Raw genomic sequence first — 27,049 nt, 5'->3', positions numbered from 1 at the left:
TTTGCAGTTGTCTAGTTTAATATCTTCCATATTCATTTATCTGCGAGTGCTCAAAATTTTTAACTGAGTTTGTTTCTTCCTGCAACTTTTGCTGGTGTTTAGTTTTGTTTCCTTAAGTTCTCTAGTCACTCACTTTTTAATTTTTTCTCCTTTCGTGATTAGTTTACCCCTGTATCCTGGACCTCAAAGTTTTCTCGCCTCCTCACATAATGCAGAATTAACTTTTCACCAGTGTTAGTCCCTGTGCCCATTGACTTTTTTGGGGAACAGGATTCCTAGATGAACACTAGCCTCTTTTCCTTCAAACCTGGTACAGTCTTATAAATGCACTAGCTTCTTGCTCTAGTTCCCACTGTTCTTCAGTTCATCATATCAGGCAAAGCATGATTCTTGCTTTCCTTTGCCTCTGCTTCTTCAGCAAGTGGATGAGCAGTTGAGACATGTTCCTTGTTGTTACAAAATGGTGGGATGAGGGTAGGAGTAAAGCATGCTGTCAGAAAATGAAGTAGCAATAGGAAGATTGCTGAATGGGTGTCAGAGCACTAGCCTATGGATTCCACTGTCTATTACACCAGAGTATGGGGGCTAGTAGAGGAGAGGGGAATAGGGATACTGATCAATGGAGATGGGATTAGCATACTCTGTTTTTTGTTAGGCATCTTTATATCCTGACGGCCTTCATAGATAGTTATAACTGTTCTATGTCAGGCACACAATTAATTCCTTCTTTAGTGAGTTTTTGAAGAGTTAAGAGGGACCTGAGAAAATACTCAAATGATATGGTCCTTGATTTGTTGCAAAACTATCGTTCTTCCTCAGTCTCTCTCTTATACTCCTTTTTACTGCCTAGTAACTAACTAAAACCTGGTTTACGCCTGAAGACATGACAGCCCTTACCATTCTCAACATTGCAGGCTATTTGTTCTCCTGTCCACAAGTTATTTTCATTGAAGAGATAACTCAAGCCATTTATGGAAATGGCTCACGAGTGAGACTATAGTGAGAAGAGGATTTAGGAACACTCCTTCAGGAGTAGAGAGGTTATGACAGAACAGTGGTCTAGAAGAGACAGTGGCATAGCAATTTCTCCTGCTGATCTATTATTATCATAATAATGATAGCCACCACACCTGCTAAAATTTATATAGCACTTAAAAGTTCCCAAAATGTTTTCTCTATAGACACATCATGCATACATATATAAATACATACATACCCATATGTCTATATGATATTATGTGACTGTCAATGGGATTTGTTCTTTTCTAGAAGCCTCATTGAGATTAGAGTACTCAAATTCTCTGCTTTAGGTTTCCCTGGGACCATTTCTTTACTTGGATCATTTTCCTTCCTGACACTAATGCCGATCCACCTCCTCTCTCTCAACTAGACATCTAGAAACTATGGTCTCTAAAAAGCTAAACCACTCAATTCTAAATAATCTGGGATCATGCTTCTTCAACCTGACCATTTTCTATCCTAGTTAAGACTACTGCACTCTCTAAATGGGACCTCTAAGGATTATGTATGAGAGAAGTTAGGCCAATGAGTTCTGAAGTCTCTGGGACAAGATACTTGGGCATTTTTAAATCTTCCCTGAGTGTCTCTCATTCCTGTCTGTAATCAATACTACCAGTGACTCTGGAGAAGGAGTATCAGTCTTCTGCCCTGTTGTTCCACTCACTATTCCCATGACTTTGCAACCAAAACACCCTTCCTTGGCTATTGCCCTCCAATATGTATTGCCTACTCCTATTAGAATGTAAGCTCCTGGAAGGTTGGGACTGTCTCATTTTTGTATTTGTATTTGTACTCCTAGGGCTTATTACTGTCCTTTACAAATACTGGGAACTTAGATTTTTATTCATTCGTTCCCTCATTGTCTCATTTCCCCAGTCCAAGTCTCCAAGAAACCTCTGACCCCATTCTATTAAAGTAAATTCTCAGGCCTCAGCTTCATTCCCTTATGTCTAAGAGTATTGTTGCAATGGTAGTGTCTTCCATTGCCTGGCAAAGATTTCTAGAGTCTTTTAGCAGTTCTATAAAAGGGAAAATGTGGGTTTCTTAGGAAATGAATAAGAAAGAATTAAAAAAAATTACCTTCACGGCAGCAATAATGCAAAACTGCCTTCAAAAGTAGCATAAATATACAGTTCTTAAAAGCAAATATGAAGTATTAAAATATATATTTAATTAATTTCTATTTCTTATAAATCCTTGGGGTTAGAGGGTTCCTAGTGGAATCCATTGAGGTAACCCATGACAATAATTATGTTTTTATATATTTTAAACCTTTTTCAATAGCAAAACCAAAAATAAAGATGTAATTAGCTCCTACAGGTTTAATTACCATTTCTATGCTGATAATGCTCAGATTTACCTATCCTGCCCTAATCTTTCTGTTGACCTCTAATCTTCCATCTCCAACTGCCTATCAGACATCTCTAAATGGATGTCTGTAGACATCTTAAATTCATTACTTACAAAAGAGAATAAATTCTCTTTCCCCTGAAACCCTTTCCCCCTTCCTACCTTCCCCATTATGCAGAAGATAACAGGATCCTTTCAGTCCCTCAGGCCCACAACCTAGGGGTTATCCTGGATTCTTTACTATCTCTCCCACTCCCTCTTCCCCCAAATCCATTTTGTAGCCAAGGGCTATTGATTTCACCTTTGCAACTTCTCTCAAATATTCTCCCTTCTCTCTTTACCTCATGCATAGATCCAATCAAGTCAGACCCCTACTGAATAAATTCCAGTGGTTTCCTGTTGGCTTCAAGATCAAATACAAAATCTTCTGTTTGGCATTTAAAGCTCTTTATGACCTATCCCTCTACAGAGTACTGCTCCTGGAATTAGGAAGTCATGAGTTCAAATCTAGACTTAGACTCCTTATCTGTGTGACCCTGGGCAAACCACTTAACCTCTGTTTGTCTCAGTTTCCTCAGTTTATAAAACAGGGAGATTAGTAGTATCTACCTCAGAGGGTTGTTGAGAGGATCAAATAAGATATTTGTAAAGCACTTAGCAGTTCTTGGCACACACTAGGCACAAAATAAATGCTATCATAATTATTATTATTATTATTGTTATTTTATTCTCAAACTTTACTCCTTGATATGTACTCTATCTAGTGACACTGGCCTCCTGGCTGTTCCACAAACAAAACACTCCGTCTCTCAGCTCTGGACATTTTCTGTGGCTGTCTTCCACACCTGGAACACTCTTCCTCCTCTGCTCCAAGTACTGACCCTTGAGAGCAGGAACTGTCTTTTGCCTTTCTTTGTATATTTAGCACACAGTAGTTACTTCATGCTTGTTGACAAAGATGTTGTGATTTAGGATACTGGTGTCAATTCTAGAGGGACTTTAAAAGTCTTTATCCTTTCATTCCAGATTACCATTTTTACTTCCCTATCTGAATGAAGAAAAACAAAAAAAACCTGTTGTATAAAAGTTCAGAGATAATATTCAACTTCATTTAACACACTTAGAAAAGTGTTCTGTAGGGGCAACTAGGTGGTATAGTGGATAAAGCACCGGCCCTGGATTCAGGAGTACCTGAGTTCAAATCCGGCTTCAGACACTTGCCACTTAACTAGCTGTGTGACCCTGGGCAAGTCACTTAACTCTCATTGCCCTGCCCAACCCCCCCTCACCCCCTAAAAAAAGAAAGAAAAATGTTCTATAGACTAGTAAATAATGAATCTTGTGACAAACCAGCATCTTGACTTCTCTTTTGTTTGCTAGGTCTGTTAATTAAAGAACTGCTGTAGTTATTATTTTTTTTGTTTGTTTTTTTTGCAGGGTAATAAGGGTTAAGTGACTTGCCCAGGGTCACACAGCTAATGTCAAGTGTCCGAGGCTGGATTTGAACTCAGGTCCTCCTGAATCCAGGGCTGGTGCTTTATCTACTGCACCACCTAGCTGCCCCCTGCTGTAGTTATTATTTAACAATTCTGAAAAAAAATATACCCAGTTTTTAATTTTTGCATAATAAAATATTACTCCCAAGGTGTATTTTAACATATTATGATCTTTTCCTTGTTCAAGATTCCCATAAATTATACCCTAAATTGCCTTTTCAAAGTTTTGTAATAAACAAGTTTATGATCCAACCATTCTGGAGAGCAACTTGGAATTATGCCCAAAAGGCGATAAAGCTGTCCATACCCTTTGACCCAGCAATACCACTTTTGGGTTTTTTTCCCAAAGAAATCATGGAAAGAGGAGAGGGACCCACATGTACAAAAATATTTATAGCTGCTCTTTATGTGGTGGCAAGGAATTGGAAGTTGAGGGGATGCCCATCAATTGGGGAAAGGCTGGACAAGTTGTGGTATATGAATACAATGGAATACTTTTGTGCTATAAGAAACAATGAGCAGGAGGAGTTCAGAGAAACCTGGAGGGTCTTGTGTGAGCTGATGATGAGTGAGATGAGCAGAACCAGAAGAACATTGTACACAGTATCATCAACATTGAGTGTTGATCTACTGTGATGGACTATATTCTTCTCACCAATGCAATGGTACAGAAGAGTTCCAAGGAATTCATGATAGAAGAGGATCTCCAAATCCAAGAAAAAAAAAAAAAAGAACTGTGGAGTGTAGATGCTGAATGAACCATACTATTTCTTTTGTTTTTGGTGCTGTTGTTTTTTTCTATTTTGAGGTTTTTCATCATTGCTCTGATTTTTCTCTTATAACATGACTAATGCAGAAATAGGATTAATGTTATTATGTGTGTGTGTGTGTGTGTGTGTGTGTGTATATATATATATATAAACATATATATATATAAAAACACCTATATCAGATTATCTGCTGTCTAGGGGATGGGGGAGGGAGGGGAGGGAGGGAGAAAAATCTGAAATTGGAAAGCTTGTATAAACAAAAGTTGAGAACTATCTTTACATGTAATGGAAAAAATAAATTTTTAAAAAAAGTTTAAGCATATCTCTAATTTTACTTGTATATGAAACATGAGAATTACAGTAAAAACTTAAAATGATAAATTAAAGGTTTAAATCCTATTTGACATTTAGCATGTGAATCAAATTTAAAGAAGTGTTATCAAGATATCTCTCTCTATATATGTACATCTATATATCTATATGTACGAAATCCTGATATCAGAAAATGAAGATGATAGAAGAAAACTGAACATTCCTTTGTAAACGCATTGCTAATGTACTACTTCCAAATCTTTTTTTTTAAATGACACTTGGAGTAAAAAATTTTGTTTTTAAATGAAGAAACCATCTGTATCCTAAAAAAAAGTTGTTTTATAATAGAACTCCAAGAAAATCAATTTTTTAAGAAGAAAATTTTGCTCTAAATATCGGATGAAGATTACTTACACAAATATAATATCCCCCCTTTTTGAATAAGCTGGAATAGCACTGGCAATTGTAGCAAATCCATAGGAGTAAATAATAGCTTCCTCAGTCTTCATAAACTTTGCTAGACGTTCTTCCAGTTCCAAATGAACATCTATTTTCAAACACAGACAAAAAAATATAAACGGTTAAAATGTTTTCCTTCATAAAATTACTACTCAAATATTGTTATTAAAAAGAATGGGGGCAGTGGATACAGCACTGGTCCTGGATTCAGAAGGACCTGAGTTCAAATCCGGCCTCAGACACTTTACACTTACTAACTGTATGACCCTGGGCAAGTCACTTAACCCCAACTGCCTCACAAAACAAAACAAACAAATAAAACAAAACTTTAAATAAAAATGGTTATCTAAAAAAAAAAGAATAAGAAGACATCAAAGAGTCACACACAATCTCTCCTAAAAATATAATTTAATTCATAAAATGGTCTGCGGCAAACTTGTGCCTAAAATGCTAAGAAAGGTTTTTTCAATAGTACTAATTTCTTCTACTTCTTCAGTGATATAATTAGAATAATAGAAGAGAACAAGACATGCCAAGAACTATACAGATTTTATACCACATATAAATATTAACATAACCATAGGTACATGGCAGAAGCATATTTTAAAACCTCCTTTTTAATAAAATTGAAAACTTCTTAACCCAAAACTTCTTAAACTGTGGCTCGCAACCACATATGGGGTTGAGTGAAAAATTTGGCAAGGTTATGTATACCTATTTTATATACCTACATATCTGGGGTCACATAAAAATTTCTCAGGTGAAAAGGGGTCACAAGTAAAAAAACTTTAAGAAACCCTGCTCTAGTCTAAAATCCATTTTCAGAATTCCCTGTTGGAAGATGGGTTAGGTCTTAGGGAAATAGATTTACCAAAGTAGCTAAAATTTAAACCAAAGGTACCTCTTTCTGGCTTAAAAAAAAAAAAAAAAAGGTCATATATATTGTGAGAAAATAATGGGTTTTGGAATGCCCTGAGGACCCCACACACACACCTTGAGGGAATTATATTTAAGATTGATTGGATTGACTTTGCTTATTGACTCACTTGAAGCTGACTTGATTGAAACCACACCTACCTGAGATCCGGGTCTTCAGGGGGTGTGCTCTCTGAACTCTGACCTCACCATGTTCTGCTCATGGACTGCCTTCAAGTCCAGAGAAACAATGGACATTCCAATCGTTACACCCCAGATGTGTTTTTGGGTTTTTTTGTTTGTTTTTGTAGTGAAGCAATTGGGGTTAAGCGACTTCCCCAGGGTTATACAGCTAGTAAGTGTTAAGTGTCTGAGGCCGGATTTGAACTCAGGTACTTCTGAATCCAGGGCCGATGCTCTATCCACTGCGCCATCTAGCTGCCCCCAGATGTTTTTAAAGTAATTGGGATTATGTGACTTGCTCAGAGTCACACATCTGGAGACTTATATAACGAGCACATAAGACTGCTTTCTTCCCTAGTCTGTCTTCTATATCAGGGCTTCTTAAGCTTTTTTCCACTCACAACCCCTTTTAACTTGAGAAATTTTTATATGACCCCCAAGTATAAAGTCATATATAACATTTTACTGTTGCCAAATTTATCAAGACCTTCATATTCAGTTATGTGACCCCATGTGCGGCTGCAACCCACAGTTTAAGAAGTTAGGCTCTAGGGGCAGCTAGGTGGCACAGTAGATAAAGCACCGGCCCTGGATTCAGGAGAACCTGAGTTCAAATTCGGCCTCAGACACTTGACACTTACTAGCTGTGTGACCCTGGGCAAGTCACTTAACCCCCATTGCCCCACAACCACCCCCACCATTCCCCCCCTTCCCCCTGGCCAAAAAAAAAGAAGTTAGGCTCTGGAGGAGAGAGTGAGGTTGGTAGCACAGCCCTCCCTTACTTCAATCCAATCCAGAGCAAGTCATGACATCGCTCTCATGTCATGGTACTCTTTGAGAATGAAGGACAAACAACATTCTTTTATCTGTGTGACCACTCCTCAATCTCCTTTACTAGATTCATTATGATTCTCAAATCTACCTATCTTGCTCTAACCTCTCTGCTGACCTCTAATCTCGCATCTCCAAACCTTTCTCAGATACTTTGAACTAGATATTCTGTAGACATCTTGAATAAAATATAAACAAAACTGAACTTTAAAAAAAAACATTGGTGTCAAAGCTTCCATTATCCTCTCAGTTACACAGGATTGGATCCTAGGTGTTATCCTCAATGTTTCATATGTAAGCTGTTGCCAAAACCTTTCAACTTTACCTTTGTAACATCTCTTACATCATTTCTCTCCCCTGACACTATCACAATCCTGGTGTAAGCTCACATTTCCTCAAGCCTGGACTATTGCAATAGTCTGCTGGTTGGTTTCTGTGCCTCCAGCTGTGAAAGTGACAATCAAATCCTACTCAATAAACTCCAATACCTCCTTATTAGCTCAGATCAAATATAAAATCCTGTTTGTCATTTGAAACCTTTCAATACCATGGCCACCTTTCCAATCTTCTTACAACTTATACTTGTCCATATACTCTGAGATATAGTAGCCTATTTTGTTATACCAGCTCTCCTTACAACAACCCATGAAGAAGGTAGATGGAATCTGGCAATTTATAGTGGATGACAAGGAGCTAAACAAAGCTGAGATGCTTATCTCTACAGAGGTTCCTGACTTCAACAAATGGTGTAGATGAGGTATCTAAGGCCCCATATAAGTGGTATAGGGCCATCAACCTTGCCTGTGGCTAAGACTATTCATAAGTTTGGTTTCATTTAGAAAAGAATTCACTACACTTTCATCATCTCTCCGGCAGGGCTACTTCAACTCCCTTCCTGCGGGCACAGGTGTACACTACTATTTTAATGGCATAATGTTAAGGAGGTAACATGAGGCCATAGTAGCAGAGTGGCCAAATAGTGGCCCATCTGAAAGATAATGGATGGGAAATCAGCCTTAAGAAAATCAAAGATCCAGCCTACTCAGTCAAGTTTTGAGTATAGCAATAGGTGGGGAAAATGCAGAGGTTACAGACTTGGTCTGGAGGAAGCTACTGACCATTTGTTTCCTCATAATCTAAAGGGGAAATCCAAAACATATTGGAATCTCTATTTTTAAATCATTTTTTGAAAGTATATATAAAAACAAATTTTAATATCAGTTTTCTTAAAATTGTGAGTTCTGAGTCCTTTACCACCCCCTTTTCCCTCCTACCTCACTGAAGAGAGCAATTTGATATAGGTTATATATGTGCAAAAATGCAAAACATATCTCCCTGTTAATCATTTTGTGAAAGAAAACATGAATTCCCCTCCTCCCTCCCCCGAAAAAAAAAACACCAAGAAGTATAAGAGTAAAAAAAAGTATGCTTCAATCTGTACTCAGACTCCATTCTTTTATTTCTCTGGAGGTGGATAGCATTTTTCATCGTGAGTTTCTTTGGAACTTAGACTGTATTGCTGAGAATAACTAAGTTATTCAGAACTGATCACTACAATATTTGTTCCTACTGTGTACAAGGTTCTCATTCTGCTCACTTTATTTTGCATCAATTCATGTAAATATTTCCAGACTTTTCTGAAAGCATCTTTCTTGTCATTTCTCATAGCAAAATAGTATTCCATAACAATTATATAGCACAACTTGTTCAGTCATTCCCCAATTAATGGGCATCCTCTCAATTTCAAATTCTTTGCCACCACAAAAAGAGGGGCTATAAACATTTTTGTAATCATAGGTCTTCCCTCCCCTCCCCTTTTGAATCTTTCTGGGATAATGAGCTAGTAGTGGTTATTCCTGGGTCAAAAGTACGGGCAGTTTTATAGGCTTTGGGGCATAGTTCCAAATTGCCCTCCAAAACTGCTGCAGATGCAACAATACATTAATGTTCCAATTTTTCCATATCCCCTCCAACATTTTTCATTTTCCTTTTCAATCATATTAGCTAATCTGATAGGTGTGTGGTGATAATTTAGAGTTGTTTTAATTTGAATTTGTCTCATCAATAGTGATTTACAACATTTTTTCGTATAATTGTAGATGACTTTGATTTAATCTGAAAACAACCTGTTCATGTCCTTTGACCATTTATCAACTGGGTAATGACTTGTATTTTCTTTCTTTCTTTCTTTCTTTTTTTTGCAGGGCAGTGAGGGTTAAGTGACTTGCCCAGGGTCACACAGCTAGTAAGTGTCAAGTGTCTGAGGTCACATTTGAACTCAGGTCCTGTAACGATTGGAATGACGCCACCTGCTGGAGACTTAGTGTAGAAGAGTTCCGCCCATGAAGCGAAGGTCTTTGAGGGCAAGACCAGGAGTCTTTTCTTTGGCGTCAGGAAGTGACGCGGGCTAGTGGGAGGAGGAAGGAAGAGATTGGCGCTCAGTCTCACGCTCTTTCCTTGGGACTCTGGTGGAGAGCGGAGCTAGAAATGTGCTCTCCCTTTAATAGAGAGGAATGTAGGCCTTTCTCTCTCTTTACCAAATTCTTATTCTCCTTAATAAATGCTTAAAAGTCTAACTCTTGCTAAAGCTTATAATTTATTGGTGACCACTCATTAGATATTTTAGACAGACTAGCTAGAATTTTAGCCCTTAACAGTCCTCCTGAATCCAGGGCTGGTGGTTTTATCCACTGTGCCACCTAGCTTCCCCCATGACTTGTATCTTCATAAAATTGATACAATTTTTTATATTTAGGAATATATCAGGGGCAGCTAGGTGGCGCAGTGGATAAAACCACTGGCCCTGGATTCAGGAGGACCTGAGTTCAAATGTGACCTCAGACACTTGACACTTACTAGCTGTGTGACCCTGGGCAAGTCACTTAACCCTCACTGCCCTGCAAAATAAATAAACATTTAAACAAAAAAAAGAAAATATCTATATTTGAGAAATGAGGCCTTTATCAAAAAAATTTGCTGTAAAAATTTCCCTGTTTTCTGCTTTCCTTCTAATCTTGGCTGAATTGGTTTTGTTTGGTAAAACCTTTTTAATTTAATGTAATGTAATCAAAATTATTAACTTTATATCCCATAATGCCCCCTCTCTCTTGTTTGGTCATATATTCTTTCTCATCCATAGATGTTACAGGCAAACTATTGCATACTCCCCTAATGTGCTTATGGTATTACCATTTATGTTTAAATCATGTACACATTTTGACCTTATCTTGGTTTACAATATGAGGTGTTAGCCTACCCCTAGTTTCTGACCAACTGCCATGCCGTTTTCACAGAAGTTTCTGTCAGATAGTGAGTTCTTGTCATAAAAGCCTGGATCTTTGGGTTTATCAAACACTAGAATGCCATGGTCATATATAACTATGTGTTGTGTACGACATCTATTATACTGATCTAACATTCTATTTCTTAGCCAGTGCCAGTTTAGATGATTACTGTTAGATGGTACAGTTTGAGATCTGGTATAAGCCATCTTCCTCCACATTTTCATTTCATTTCATTAATTCCCTTGATATTATTGACCTTTTGTTCTTCCAGATGAATTTTTTTTTTGCGGGGCAATGGGGGTTAAGTGACTTGCCCAGGGTCACACAGCTAGTAAGTCTCAAGTGTCTGAGGCCGGATTTGAATTCAGGTCCTCCTGAATCCAGGACCGGTGCTTTATCCACTGCGCCACCTAGCCACCCCCGAATTGTTATTTTTTTCTAGCTCTATAAAATAATTTTTAATAGTTTGAGTGACATGAAACTAAAGAAGCATATTAATATAGGTATTGTCCTTTTTATTATATTGGCTTGGCTTACCCATTAATTAATAATTAACTAATTATTAATTAATATTTTTACAGTTGTTTAGATCTCACTTCATTTGTGCGAAAAATGTTTTGTAATTGTATTTATATAGTTCCTGGGTTTGTCTTGGTAGGGAGACTTCCAAGTATTCATTTTATATTATTTACAATTATTTTAAATGGAATTTCTCTTTCTCTTGGTTCTGGGCTACACTAATGATTTATGAGGTTTTATTTTATATCTTACAACATTGCTAAAATTGTTATTTCAAGTAGTTTTTAATTGATTCTCTAGGATTCTTTAATTTATCATATCATCTGAAAAGAGTGATAGTTTTGTTTCCTCATTGCCTATTCTAATTACTTCAATATCTTTTTCTTCTCTTATTGTCATAGCTGGCATTTCTAGCACAATTGTGAATAATAGTGGTGATAATGGATACCCTTGCTTCACCACAATCTTATTAGGATGGCTTCTACCTTATATCCATTACAGATAGTGCTTGCTGATGATCTTAGTACTTTTTATTTTAAGGAAAGTTCCATTTATTCCTATGCTCTCTAGTGTTTTTAATAGGAATGGGTGTTACATTTTGTCAAAAGCTTTTCTGCATCTATTGAGATAATTATATGTATGTTTTTTTGTTTTGTTATTAATATGGTCAGTTATGCTGATAGCTTTCCTAATATTGAACTAGCCCTGCCTGCATTGTTGGTATAAATCCCAGCTGGTATGATCTTTGTGATATATTGTATTAATCTTCTTACTAGTGTTTGGGTTTTTGGTTTGTTTTTTTATACCAATATTCATTAGGGAAACTGGTCTACAGTTTTCTTTGCTTTTGCACTTCCTGGTTTAGTTATCAGCACCATATTTTTGGAATGATATTTGGTAGGTCTCCTTCTTCGCCTATTTTCTCAAACAGTTTATTCACTATTATAATTAATTGTTCTTTAAATAGAGGGTAGAATTCACCCATGAAGCCATCTGGTCATGAGGATTTTTTTCTTAGGGAGCTCACTAATGGCTTGTTCAATTTCTTTCTCTAAGATTGGGTTATTCAAGTCTTACATTTCCTCCTCTGTTTAATAGCTAAGTTTGTATTTTTGTAAATAGCCATCCATTTCACTTAGACTGTTAGATTTATTGGCATATAAATATCTAATAGCTGTTTTAATTTCATATCTATTGGTAGCAAATTCTCCCTTTTCATTTTTAATACTGGTAATTTGTTTTTCTTCTTTCCTTTCTTATATTGAATTAACCAATAGTTTATCAATTAGATTGGTTTTTCCCATAAAAAACAGGTCCTAATTTTATTTATTAGTGCAGGGGTTTTTTTTTTGGGGGGGGGGGAGGCGGGCCAATGAGGGTTAAGTGTCTTGTCCAGGGTGACACAGCTAGTAAATGTCAAGTGTCTGGGGCCAAATTTGAACTCAGGTCTTCCTGAATCCAGGGCCAGTATTTAGCCACTGATACCTGCCCCCAATGTGTAGTTCTTTTTTTGTTTTTGTTGGTTGGTTTTTTTGTTTTAGAAAGCTTTTTTATTATTATTATTTTTTTTTTTTTAGTGAGGCAATTGGGGTTAAGTGACTTGCCCAGGGTCACACAGCCAGTAAGTAAGTGTTAAGTGTCTGAGGCCAGATTTGAACCCAGGTACTCCTGACTCCAGGGCCGGTGCTCTATCCACTACGCCACCTAGCTAAGCTTTTTTTTTTAAAGTACAGTTTTTTAGAATGTTCAATTATATTCATCTCCCTTTGGTTTTAAGTATTTCTATTTTTGTGTTTAATTGGGGATTTAAAATTTGTTCTTTTTCTAGCTTTTTTACCTGTATGCCAATTCACTCATCTGCTCTAACTCTAGTTGTTGTTGTCATTGGGTTTTTTTTGGGGGGGGGTGAATTTGAACTCAGGTCCTCCTGAATCCAGGACTGGTGTGTTATCCACTGCAACACCTAGCTGCCCATCAAACAACTTTTGTTTGTTTTTTTGTTTTGTTTTGTTTGGTGAGGCAATTGGGATTAAGTGACTTGCCCAAGGTCACACAGCTAGTAAGTGTCAAGTGTATGAGGCTGGATTTGAACTCAGGTCCTCCTGAATCCAGGGCCCTTGCTCTATCCACTGCGCCACCTAACTGCCTCTGTCAAACAACTTTTAACATTCTTTTTTTTCTTTTTTCTTTTGGTGGGGCAATGAGGGTTAAGTGACTTTCCCAGAGTCACAAAGCTAGCACCAAGTGTCTACGGTTAGATTTGAACTCAGGTCCTTCTGAATCCAGGGCCAGTCAGTGCTTTATCTACTGTGCCACCTAGCTGCCCATCTAGTTTATTTGATGTAAGCATTTTCAAACGTAAAATTTCCCCTAGGTACTGTTTTGTGTGCATCCCCAAAATTCTGGTATGTTGATTTATTGTTATCATTCTCTTTAGTGAAATTATTGACAGTTTCTAAGATTTAACCTAGGGGACAGTTAGGTGGCACCGTGGACAGGGTACCAGCCCTGGATTCAGGAGGACCTGAGTTCAAATCCGGCCTCAGACACTTGACACTTACTAGCTGTGTGACCCTGGGCAAGTCACTTAACCCTCATTGACCTGGAAAAACAAAACAAAACCAAAAAATAAAATTTAACCTATTTATTTTTTAGAATTAGATTGATCAGTTTCCAATTAATTTTCAATCTGTTTACCCAGGCTTTTACTAGATATCATTTTACTGTGCTATGATCTGAAAAGGGATGCATTCAATATTTCTGTATTTCTTCATCTGGTTGTGAGGTTTTGAACCTCTAACATATGGTTAATTTTTGCATAGGTGCCATGTACCACTGAGAAATAGATCACTCACAAACCACAGCAAAGGCCAGGAAAGCAATGACTACTCCTTCTCTTTAAATCATAGCTCTAAAAGCAGCATGAAAAACCTGAAATTTGGGAAAGTGTTTCATCCACCCCAGGAGCAGAGCTCAACTTTAACATAAAGTTCAAAGTTAAAAAATGAGGTGGAAAAAAAGTACTACCTCATACCTATTGGACTGGATAATAGGACAGCTGAGGAAAATGACAAATGTTGTTAAAATGAGACATCAATGCACTCTCGGTGAAGTTGTAAACGGATTCAAACATTCTGTACAGTAATTAGGAACTATGGCAAAAGGGCTATAAAATCATGTATACTCTTTGACCTAGTAATACCATTACTATGTTGGTATCCAAAAAGAGATAAAAAATAAAAAGTTGAATTCGAAATTGAGGAGATGCCCATCAATTAGAGAATGGCTGAACAAACTGTGGAAAGAGATTATGATGGAACACTATTGTGCTATAAAAAATGATGAGCAGCACGCTATCAGAAAAACCTGGAAAGACTTACACAAGCTGATGCAAAGTGAAATGTACTGTATACAAAGTAACAGCAATATCGTAAGATGTTTAGCTGTAAATGACTTAGCTATTTTCAGCAATACAATGATCCAAGACAACTCTAAAGGACTTATGAAAAATGCATTCCATCTCCAGAGAAAGAATTGATGTCTGGATACAGATTGAAGCATAATTTTTTTTTAAGTTCTTTTTGCTAAAGTTTTTTTGTCTGTTTTCTTTCACAACCTGACTAATGTAGAAATGTTTCGCATAAGTGTACAGGTATAACTTAAATTAAATTGATTGTGTTCTAAAGGGGGAGAGGTGGAGGGAGACAGGAAGAGAATTTGGAACAAAAAGTTTTAAAAGTCGACATTAAAAATTGCTTTTACATGTACTGAGGCCCAGTAACAGGATTTAAAACCAGGACCTTAGACTGCAATTTCAATATTCTTTCTATTAAACTATGCTGACTATGGCAGTTACAGAGTTGAGAGATTGAGAGATTCTTAAATTTAACTTAGTACTAAAAATATAATGGTAAAATAAGATTCATATAGAATATGGAAAAAGAAAAAAAGTCTGTTAATGGGGGCAGCTAGGTGGCACAGTGGATAGAGCACCAACCCGGGAGTCAGGAGTACCTGAGTTCAAATCCGGCCTCAGACACTTGACACTTACTAGCTGTGTGACCCTGGGCAAGTCACTTAACCCCAATTGCCTCACTAAAAAAAAAAAAGTCTGTTAATGAAACCAAAAATCCCTACTGGAAAACCAAAGAATACAAATATGGTCAATAATTACTGAAAGAATACAAATGGGGAAAGGTAACAAAGATGTCAGTCCAAGAAGGAGAGAACAGGAAGGAATATGAAAAATCAAGTCAACTGCAAAGTTACTCATGATAAATAGAAACAAGTAAGGAAACTGGAATAACACAGTGTGACAGATTACTCTTGACTCTTAGGTTCAGTTAGTTTCCCAAAACAAAATCATTTTTTGTACTCCAGACTTACAAAAATTCTTGGAAAGTATTCTCCATGTTACTCTCATGATCAACTGATAGCCTTTATGTAAAGGACAGAGCAAAGAGACAATGTGAAAAGTCCCAATTGTTTCAGACCAAGAAACCTACAAACCAGTAAAATTTATAGAAGAATGAGCTAGTGGATAGAGTATTTGACTCCGAGTCAGAAAAAACAGAGATTGAATCCTGCTTCAGGCCACTCATTAGCTCTGAGACCATGGGAAAGCATTTAACCTTTCTTGGACTCAGTTTCCTCATACCTAATGAAGGTATTAGAGTCAATGGTTTTTAAGGTCCTCTCCAATTCTTAAATGCATGATCCAATGATACATAACTGTAACTTAATTATAATGAGTTCTGGTGGCCCTCTGACTGATTTTAAAATGTAAAGAAAGGTTCGAGGGCAGCTAGATGGCGCAGTGGATAGAGCACCGGCCCTGGAGTCAGGAGTACCTGAGTTCAAATCTGACCTCAGACACTTAACACTTACTAGCTGTGTGACCCTGGGCAAGTCACTTAACCCCAACTGCCTTACAAAAAAACAAAAACAAATGTAAAGGTTCACCTAAAGCTTCTGAATGCCAATCAACAGTCTATTCTGCACAGAAAAATTTCTAGTGTATCATAAATTTCAGTATTTTTAAGAAATGTATATATGTTACCACAGAAAACTAAAGATATTCCCTAGGGTTTCTGTCACATTTTGGAAAATTCTTCATGTCGAGGTAAAAATTCCATTATAACTATTATAATGCTATTTTTGGGGGGGATTGGGCAATGAGAGTTAAGTGACTTGCCCAGGATCACATGCTAGTAAGTGTCAAGTATCTGAGACCAGATTTGAACTCAGGTCCTCCTGAATCCAAGGCCAGTGTTTTATCCACTGAGCCACCTTGCTGCCCCTATAATATTATTTTTTTTCATTTTTGTTTTGCAGGGCAATGAGGGTTAAATGACTTGCCCGAGGTCACACAGCTAGTAAATGTCAAGTGTCTGAGGCTGAATTTGAACTCAGGTCCTCCTGAATCCAGGGCCTGTGCTTTATCCACTGTGCCACCTAGCTGCCCCCTTAAAATAATGAAATTTGGCAGATACTCAAAGGCTTACCTGGAGATTAATCTAAAGTGATTGAATTAAGTAAGGATGATTGACTGCTGATTAGCCAACTTCAAGTTAACTAGACTATAACCACACCTGGATAGCCCTTAAGAAGGTATTGTTCTCACTAATTCATTGTTGGTGGAGCTGTGAACTGATCCAACTATTCTGGAGAGCAATTTGGAATCATGCCCAAAGGGCGATAAAGCTGTGCATGCCCTTTAACCCAGCAATACCACTTTTGGGTCTTTTTCCCAAAGAAATCATGGAAAGGGGAAAGGGACCCACATGTACAAACATTTTTATAGCTGCTCTTTATGTGGCAGCAAGGTATTGGAAGTTGAGGGGGTGCCCATCAATTGGGGAATGGCTGGACAAGTTGTGGTATATGAATACAATGGAATACTATTGTGCTATAAGAAATGATGAGCAGGAGGAGTTCAGAGAAACCTGGAGGGTCTTGTGTGAGCTGATGATGAGTGAGATGAGCAGAACCAGAAGAACATTGTACACAGTATCATCAACATTGAGTGTTGATCTACTGTGATGGACTATATTCTTCTCACCAATTCAGTGGTACAGAAGAGTTCCAGGGAACTCATGATAGAAGAGGATCTCCAAATCCAAGGGAAAAAAAAAAAAGAACTGTGGAGTATAGATGCTGAATGAACCATACTATTTCTTTTGTTTATGGTGCTGTTGTTTTTTTTCTATTTTGAGGTTTTTCATCATTGCTCTGATTTTTTCTCTTATAATAGGACTAATGCAGAAATAGGATTAATGTTATTATGTGTATATATATGGGTGTATAAATATCTATATCTATATATGTATATGTATATGTATATAGATATATAGATATAACCTATGTCAGATTACCTGTTGTCTAGGGGAGGGGGGAGGGAGAAAAATCTGAAATTGTAAAGCTTGTATAAACAAAAGTTGAGAACTATCTTTACATGTAACGGAAAAAATAAAATACCTTATATGTAAAAAAAAAAAAAAGAAGGCATTGTTCTCCAGAAGCTAAGGACTTTGAACTCAACTTGAGACCACCTTCAAGTCCGGTGGACCAATGGATTTGGATGACGCTAACCAATCCAGCTTGAATCAGTGTGTAAGGACTGCCCATGCTCCAGACCTATAAAAAGCTTCCACAGTCAGTTTGCTGGAGAGTTCATGATTGAAACAGGCTCGTGGTGGAAGAGTTGAGGAAGAACCCGACTAGGCTGGAACTCTAGGCTAGATAGGCCTTCTGAACTCCACGTGAATACCTGGTATGCTTTAATAAATGCTTAATGCCCAAAGACTGGTGCTAAAGCTTCTAATTTAAGGCGACCACACATTTAGATTTTTAAACATCACACCCTATGATACTATTTTTTAAAGAAAAGGCCCTATATAACAAAAATTATTTTCTTAGCTTAGCAACTGATCAGATTCCAATAAATTCTATAAAAATTCATGATCTTATTCATGAAATACCTTTAGACCAAAAATGGTCTGCTAGGCTGATACTGTGGATAGATATAAGGAACAAAACCAGATACTAAATTTAATGCAGCTGTCAAGCTTGGTTCTTTTGGGTAAGACTGGGCAATATTCACTAGGTGATATGAGGGTAACAGGAAATTGAACTAAGGATGGAGTGAGAATTAGTCATGGGGCAAGACCACTGCCAAAGTAGGCAACAGGAAAGAAGGTAGAGAGTAATTCCTTATTTTTAAGAAAGGTAACTTAAAATAAGACAGAGTAAAGGCTCGCAAATAGGAATCAATATGGCATAAACGGTAAAAATAGCCAAGACAAATGCATAGTTGCTACACAATGCTGAATCAGGACCAGAGGAGGTGAGAAGCCATGGGCCAAGCTTAAGTTAGAGATCTATAAGGATCTCTTCCAGAAAGGCAAGTTTATTAACCATCAAATATTGTCTTTAAATGTAGTGGCTCCATTTTTACAAAAAAGACTTATTGCAGCTCTTTTTGTGATGGCAAAGAAGCTATACTATAGTATATGACTGTGATAGAATGCTCTTATGCTATAAGAAATGATAAACAGGATGGTTTCAGAAAAACCTGGAAAGTCTTATATGTAGTGATGCAAAGTGAAGTGAGCAGAACCAGGAGAACAATGTACACAGAGTTGGCAATATTGTATAATGATCAACTGTGAAGACAATGATCCGAGATAATTCCAAAGGACCCATTATGAAAAGTGCTTTCACCTGCAGAGAGAGAACTGATGAACTTGGAATGCCAATTAAAGGATACTTTTTTCACTTTATTTTGTGTGTGTTTTAACATGGTTAGTATGGAAATAAGTTTAGCATGATTTCATATGTATAACATACCATATTGTTAGACTTTTCAAGGGGTGGGAATAGGAGGAAGGGAGAGAATTTGGAAATAAAAATTTATAAAAATGAATGTTAAAAATTTTTAATGTAATTAGGAAATATTAACAAAAAAATATGGGGTGGCTCTGATATTTATGGGAAGCTTAGTCTAGCAATTAAAAAGACTAGGATCAACTTGGGAGCCTGGCTTTGTCTACTTTGACCCTGAAAATAAGTTTGGCATAGGAGTCAGGGCTACAATCTTATTGGGGACAGAAGGACCTACTAAAAGTACAGAAAAACACACTATCCTACAAGTCCATGGGAAAGTCACTATCTAATTTATCTCCATGGACTGGAGCAGTAGCACTTGTAATAAGACCTTTTTTTTACTCTTTGTCCATGTTTAGTAAATGTTCTCTAACAAAAGAACTTCTATGTGTTCTGTTTGCGCTAGAGGCAAAAGAGAAAATCTGAGATAGGCTACTCCTGATCTCCTTAAAGTTCTCCAGTCTTGACTTCATATGGCATAATTACACTTGTAACGATTGGAATGACTCCACCTGCTGGAGACTCACTGTAGAAGAGTTCCGCCCATGAAGCGAAGGTCTTTGAGGGCAAGACCAGGAGTCTTTTCTTTGGCGTCAGGAAGTGACGCGGGCTAGTGGGAGGAGGAAGGAAGAGACTGGCGCTCAGTCTCACGCTCTTTCCTGGGGACTCTGGTGGAGAAGGGAGCTAAAAATGTGCTCTCCCTTTAATAGATAGGAATCTAGGCCTTTCTCTCTCTCTTTATCAAATTTTTATTCTCCTTAATAAACGCTAAAGCTTATAATTTATTGGCGACCACTCATTAGATATTTTAGACAGACTAGCTAGAATTTTAACCCTTAACACACTGCAACTTTATCCCTCCTCAAATTGCTAACTGACTGATACTTTTGAAGGTTGGTACTTTTCACTTTTGTCTTTATATCCCCAAAGCAAACAATAGGTATTTACTAAATACTTGTTGAGGATACAATCAGAAAAACCCAGAAAGACCTACATGAGCTGATGCAATGTGAAATATACTGTATACAAAATAACAGCAATACTGTAAGATGATCTGTTGTGAATGACTTGCTTATTTTCAGCAATGCAATGATCCAAGACAACTCTGAAGGTCCTATGAACAATGCAGAGAACTGATGGTGTCTGAATACAGACTGAAGCATATTTTTTTGTTTGTTTGTTAGTTCCTTTATCTGAAGTTTTGTTTTTGTCTGTTTTCTTTCACAACCTGGCTGATGTGGAAATGTTTTGCATGACTGCTCATATATAACTTATATTGAATTGCTTGAGTTCTTGGGGTGGGGGGGTGGAGAGGAGGGAGGGAGGAAGAAAATTTGGAACACAAAGTTTTTTTTAAAAATTTGATGTCAAAATTTGTATTTACATGTAATTTGTAATTTACATGTGATAAAACTTAATGGGGGAAAATAATGTAACTAAATACTTGTTGATTAATTTAAATAAAGTCCATCTATACTTCAAAACTATGACCCCCAATATAAAAAAAGATCCAAAAACTCAGGGCAGAAATAAAGGGAATAGGAAATAGGAACTACGAAGGTTGTGCATTTAGGTCTTAAGAGTATAGAAATATCATTTCCAGCAATATATTCATTTTAGCAAATTCAACATTATTAATACTTATATATCATAAATTCAGACACAAAGTTTAAGCATCAAACTAATATTTAATGATTTTCTAATGTCAAAGATTTCATGGTCTCTGGCTAATTATTCTAATCTTCAAATTGAAGGTTTTCTGATCACTTAATGTCTTATCTCAGATACAACATAATTTTACTACTGACATGCAGATGATGAGAAATAATATTTTCCCCACCATACTTTTTTTTTTTGTGGGGCAATGGGGGTCAAGTGACTTGCCCAGGGTCACACAGCTAGTAAATGTCAAGTGTCTGAGGCCGGATTTGAACTCAGGTACTCTTGAATCCAGGGCCGGTGCTTTATCCACTGTGCCACCTAGTCGTCCTCCCCACCATATTTTTAAGTGTCCCTAGTTCAACTGATTATAACTGTAGAACAGTAATAGCTTACTAATGTGCAAGCTCTCTAAAAATTAATTTCTTACAAAAATATTTTCTGAACATGTCCCCAGGAATTTTAGATTTTCCTCACTCCTTAGTTATAAGTGATTTAACTGTGATAGTAATCAGTATAACAGACTACAAATGGCGATTCACTCATATTTAAGTGTTCTCTGGTCTCCTAAGTTAATAATACTATAGCACAGAGCACAGATATTATGCAATTGCTCTTAATATACTCTAAAATATTCTTTAGTGGCTGAAGCCAATGCAGTAATGTGTTCTCAGGTATCAATTGAATAATAAACTTGCTTTTGGTCTAGATAACTAAGTCCTTTTTACTATGTTCATTGTGGTTAACCAAGGCCCCCAAAATAGTATCTTCTAAGCTGAAGTAACCAATCAGCTTCAGAGAAAGAAGGACCACCATCAGACCCAAATCAACAGTTCTGAAGGGACCTACATGTGTTGTCACAAACCCATATGAGGCCAGAACTTCCTTGGAATGGGACCAATCAGCATTAGAGATTGAAAGAGGTCAAGAGCAGGTCAAGAGAATGTGTAACAATGATCGCAACTTGGGACAAGGGACTGCATCCTACATTAGTTCATGATTTCTGTCTTTCTGTACATGAACTTGTACATGTACATGTACTTAGAAGCCCTGTAGTGTTATAAAACCCTACTTAGTCCCAGGTTTGGGGTCTTTACAGGCTTACTCCTGCCTGAGACTGGCTTTATTGTGAGACAGGTACCCTCTCTCAATACACCTATCTTTCTACGGCTTGGAGAATTTGCTGTTTCTTTTCTTCATCGGACTTAGAAATTTTCGTGACACATTATAGAAAGAAACTAATGTTTCCTGATTACTGCTAGTGAAAGGGGAGAAGAACACACTCTTTCTCATGGTAATTCCCTAAAAATATCTCACCAATTACCACATCAAAATTTATGTTTAAAGCTTCATTCATTTCAAGTCATAGCCAAATTTGGATTAAAGAAAATGTTTTATACTTGTCTCATAACTTCATTCTAGAATCAAATTATAAAAAATGTTAGGACAAGTGAAAAAAGAAACGACATGATATTCATTTACTAAGATGAAATCTAACAATATAAGTGTTGTTTCAGAAAAAACTTAATATAAAAGTTTTAACTCAATCTATGGAAACTTGCAAACCAGTGAATTAAAAAGAATGGGGATGGGGCAGCTAGGTGGCGCAGTGGATAGAACACCGGCCCTGGAGTCAGGAGGACCTGAGTTCGGATCCGATCTCAGACGCTTAACACTTACTAGCTGTGTGACCCTGGGCAAGTCACTTGACCCCAATTGCCTCACTAAAAACAAACAAACAAAAAAACCAAAAAACAACAACAACAAAAAAGAATGGGGATGAAATACTTACCAAATGTGCCATAAAATCCTCTAGGTCCACAAGTTCCTACACCATATTTTTTTAGAGATGCTAAGGCTGCCTCCTTTATAATTAAAAAAAAAAATTAAAAGGAAAATTTAATGAATGAAAATGGACATTTCCTATACTTTAATCAGAATTAGCAATTATGTGATTATAAATATCCCCCAATTTTAACTGTAGTTTGGAATAAGAAAAAGCATAAAATGTGGACAGAAGCCTAAACATATAGAAAAGTTAAAGTAGCTTAAAGCTCAATAATTAAATCTCTCCATTCCAAGAAAGAACACAGTAGCTCCCCAGTGAAATCCAGAATTGCAACTTACTTACTTAAGACCAAACTTTATAACTCTCTGGCTTTCTCGCCCACCAGTGCAGTACACATTAGCCACTAAATCCAAATTACTTACCTTCATTCATAAATTATAATGGAAAGACCCTTAGAAACAATTTGCTTTAATGCACCTTATTTTAAAAATAAAGAAATTTAGGTCCAGAAAGGGTAACTAATACAAGTACTAAGGTAAGTGAGCCAGAATTTGAATACAGGCTCTCTGACCAAAAATCCAGTGCTTTTTCTGCTATACTGAGTCTAAGCCAATAAAATAAAGTTTAGTAAAATAACTAAAATAAATGATTTTATTATTTTAATAAAAAATGGAAATAAGTTTTGCATGATTTCACATGTATAATCAATACCATTTCCAAAATACATTAATAAATAATAAAATGACATAAAAATAAAATAATGCACTAAGAAAATAAACTAAATAACAGCTAGAAAAACTTGACTAATCAAATGGTCAATATACATAATCATAGATTTATAGTGGAAAAGGATGTCTAATTCAAACTCCTCATTTTATAGACAAGGAATATGAGACTCAAAAAATGTTCATTGTAGTTCATCTCAGAAGTCAACAATATTATCAGTAAGTTACTTACCTTTACCCTAGAATTATCCAAGAGTCCAAGAAAATTAAATGATGCAAAGTTTATACATTCCTTTCCATTCACCACAATTCTGTGGCCTGGAGGGCTAAGGAAAAAAAAAAAGAAAAAGAATTAAAAAAATATAAATCCCTATTTTAGGGACATCAAATAAAACATCATCCAATTTAGAGAGGGACATAGCATTTTCTACTGTGCTCTATCTATATAACGATATTCGATTTCTCCCACATAACAAAAATAAGAATATCTGACATTTATATGGGGATTTAAGTTTTTTAAGCACTTCACACAAATTATGTCATTTGTTCATTAATACAACACCATAAGTACTTTCTATATCTTTAACAATCAAAATATCAAGCTGAAAGGTCATTACAAATTTAAAATATACACATCCTTCTAGCCTTAGTAAATTAACAGTTTACTACTTCCTAAGTATAATATAGGTAATGTTTCTATATTTTACTGCTCTGAAAGAAAGAAAGGAAAAAAGTATACAAAGATGGGTAAATTGTTTGCGTTAGCTTTAAATCCAACTTGAGGAAGGAATAACACAAGGTACTTTTGTACTTTGGAAAGAATTTGTAAAGATTATAAATGGAAAGGAAAGAGACCAAAAAAATTAATATCAGAGGCAAGAATAAATCAAAAGAAGTACCATGTTTAAGAGTTAAGCAGTTTTTTGAAAGAAACAGTTAAGGGAAAGTCAGAGAAAGAAGAACAGGATAAGATTCCATTTCCTAAAATGGGCAATTACATTTCTGGAAATTTAGAAAGGAAAACTGGGGGAAATTAATACAGAAATGGTTGCATATATCTAAATACAGTTGCAACAGGTAAAACCTCTTTTCTCATAAGCCAAATAAGTTGTTTTTCTCTTTTTCCCCTCAAGTGCCATCTAAGTCTCTTACTGAAAGAATAATATCCACAGATTAATTTAGATATTTTCTATCTGGAAATAGATATGACAAATGAATACAAATGGAGGGGGCTAAGTACTAAAAAATGATATCTGAACATCTTAACATCTTTAATTAGATTGAAAAAGAAGACTACGATTATTTATAGTCTAAATATTTCTTTCTCTCAACTACTTTTCCCACAAATTACTATCAGTTTATAACTGTAACGATTGGAATGACACCACCTGCTGGAGACTTGCTGTAGAAAAGCTCCGCTATGAGGTGAACGTCTCTGAGGGCAAGACCATGCGTCTTTTCTTTGGTGTCAGGAAATTTGCTGGTGGGAGGAAGAAGGGGAGCCTGGCACTCAGACTCTCGCTTTTCCTGTGGACTCTGGCGGAGAGTGGAGCTAGAAATGCGCTCTCCCTTTAATAGAATGTAGGCCTTTCTCTCTCTATCAAATTCTTATTCTCTTTAATAAATGCTTAAAAGTCTAACTCTTGCTAAAGCTTATAATTTATTGGCGATCACTCATTAGATATTTTAAACAGACTAGCTAGAATTTTAGCCTTAACATAACTTAACACTTCACCTACCTATTTTTCAAAATGGTAATATGTCAAGTTGTCACATCCTATTTCTACATTCTATAGTCATTATCCCAGGACCTAACTTCACTTTCCTAATTCTCATTCCTGCTTCATTTTTTTAATCCTCCCTCCATTCTACAAAAACAAAAACACCTGAGAAAATCTATGATTCTGTCAACTTCTGTGCTACAAGAATTATAATCCACAAATGTTTCTAAAAATAATTACCAAAGGAGTCTGTGATTGTGATAGGTGATAAACCTGTTGATTAACACACTGGAAACTATACAAAGGAAAAAACAAAGATCCTCCTTTTCAGAAGCTAATACGATATTTCAGTTCAATTTCTAGACAGGAAATGAACATTATAAGTTCCAAAAAATACAGCAACTGAACTGGAGATTTTTAAATCCTCTGGAGGAACCAAACTATATTTACCCTGAAACAATGTTATAGTTAAGAGCAGGATGGTCTTTTGAAACAGGAGAAACAAGAGGTTCTGGCTGCCACTCTTCAATTAATTCTTCCTTTTCCTATAGGAGAAAGGCAGAATATAAAACAATTTATAGAAAAGGTCACTTCACAACACCAGAAAAATATAATTAATCATAAGATTTAAAATATTTTAAAATGTTAATCATAATAGGATTTTGTTTGTATTTGAAATTTATTATTTTAAAGCACAAATATTTTATAGACAAAATACTATAGTTCATTCTTTGTTATCATCACTTCAATATAGCCCTTGCATGGCACAGCATTCTGATATCTTGCTCTGAAAAAATCAGTTAAAAAATCATGAAGTCATTTTCAAAAATAGGCCTGATTTTATTGCAAGATAAATCAAAGTGTATTGCTTCCTGCCATAATTACTGTTGTGGTAAAACTTTTGTTATTACCTGACTTGTCCAGGCCAACCTCTTTTCAGGTTCTTTTCCTAGATTGAGGCTCACTCGACCTGCACCCACATTGGCAGATTTGGGTTCCTTAGAGAGCACTTCCTGCTACAACTCACTCTCAGTATCCTAAGGGTAAAAACTCTGGCAAGGGGTACATATACATATACATATACATATACATATACATATACATATACATGAGCACTGATCAGTGTGCTTTCCATTTTAAAAAACCAGTCATTAACTCTTTTTTTTTTTTTTTTGGTGAGGCAGCTGGAGTTAAGTGACTTGCCCAGAGTCACACAGCTAGTAAGTGTCAGGTGTCTGAGGCCAGATTTGAACTCAGGTCCTCCTGAATCCAAGGCTGGTGTAAATATTTCATGTATAATGAAAATGATAGTGGAGAAGGAAACAAGACAGTTCAATTCCATCCCACCATTAAATAGCAAAATTACTAAACTAAATGTCCCATAGATATTATTATGGATGAAAGTAAAAGTTTTCAGACCTCAACCATAATAAATCCCCAGGCATGAGGGGGGGAAAAGGACTCTCAATGAGGGAAGATTTTCCTGATGGAAATAAATAAACAAAAATGAAAAGTAACTTTGAAAGACAAATAAGGGAGCTAACATAAAAATAAATAGGTAACTACACATGAATAAGAAAAGACTACAGAAGAATAAAATGTTTATATTCTAATGTAGAGCATAATAGAGGTAACCAACAGACAGAAGAGATAAAATCATTTTACATTTTGAAAATATTGGAAGAACAAAAAAGATAGGGAATATACATTAAAGAAAAAATGAGAACAAAGATGTGAAGAACTGTTAACAAATGTAACTGAGTTGTGCAAGCAGAATTACTAACATGGAATAGGAGTGGGGGAAGGAAGTATCACTTGAAATTCATTTTTATCTAAACTTGTCAAAATAGGACAGAACATACACATAGAGAAAAAAGGGAAAGAGGAATAAGAGATGCAGACAGGGATTAGTCATGAGCAAAACAGACTTTAAGTTTGAAGAGGAGATAGTGAAAAGAAGGATAAAAAGGGAGGGAGGGAGGGAGAGAAAGAATATTAACTATAAATAAATATGAGGGAGTATATAGAATAAAAAATATAAGAGAATAGAATGGGGGGAAGCTAGGTGGTGCCGTGGATAAAGCACTGGCCTTGGATTCAGGAGGACCTGAGTTCAAATCCAGCCTCAGACA

The 27,049-nt window shown here is 36.3% G+C and overlaps 1 protein-coding gene across 2 annotated transcripts in view; it reads right to left on the bottom strand.

Moving 5' to 3' along the window:
* Positions 1–27,049, bottom strand: part of SPTLC1 (serine palmitoyltransferase long chain base subunit 1) — a 101,761-nt gene that overhangs the window by 57,587 nt on the left and 17,125 nt on the right. The window contains exons 3-6 of one of the 2 annotated variants that reach the window (XM_043975923.1): positions 25,368–25,462; positions 23,429–23,522; positions 22,475–22,547; positions 5,363–5,495 (exon numbers count right to left, since the gene is read on the bottom strand). In XM_043975923.1, coding sequence (XP_043831858.1) covers positions 5,363–5,495; positions 22,475–22,547; positions 23,429–23,522; positions 25,368–25,462 — 395 coding nt within the window. The remainder of the gene's footprint in view (positions 1–5,362; positions 5,496–22,474; positions 22,548–23,428; positions 23,523–25,367; positions 25,463–27,049) is intronic. The other variant, XM_043975924.1, reaches the window with a different exon arrangement.

Source organism: Dromiciops gliroides, chromosome 1, assembly GCF_019393635.1.
Source record: "Dromiciops gliroides isolate mDroGli1 chromosome 1, mDroGli1.pri, whole genome shotgun sequence".
Classification (NCBI taxonomy): Eukaryota; Metazoa; Chordata; class Mammalia; order Microbiotheria; family Microbiotheriidae; genus Dromiciops; species Dromiciops gliroides.
Note: the sequence above shows the minus strand (reverse complement) of the source record. Positions and strands in the feature narration are given on the sequence as shown.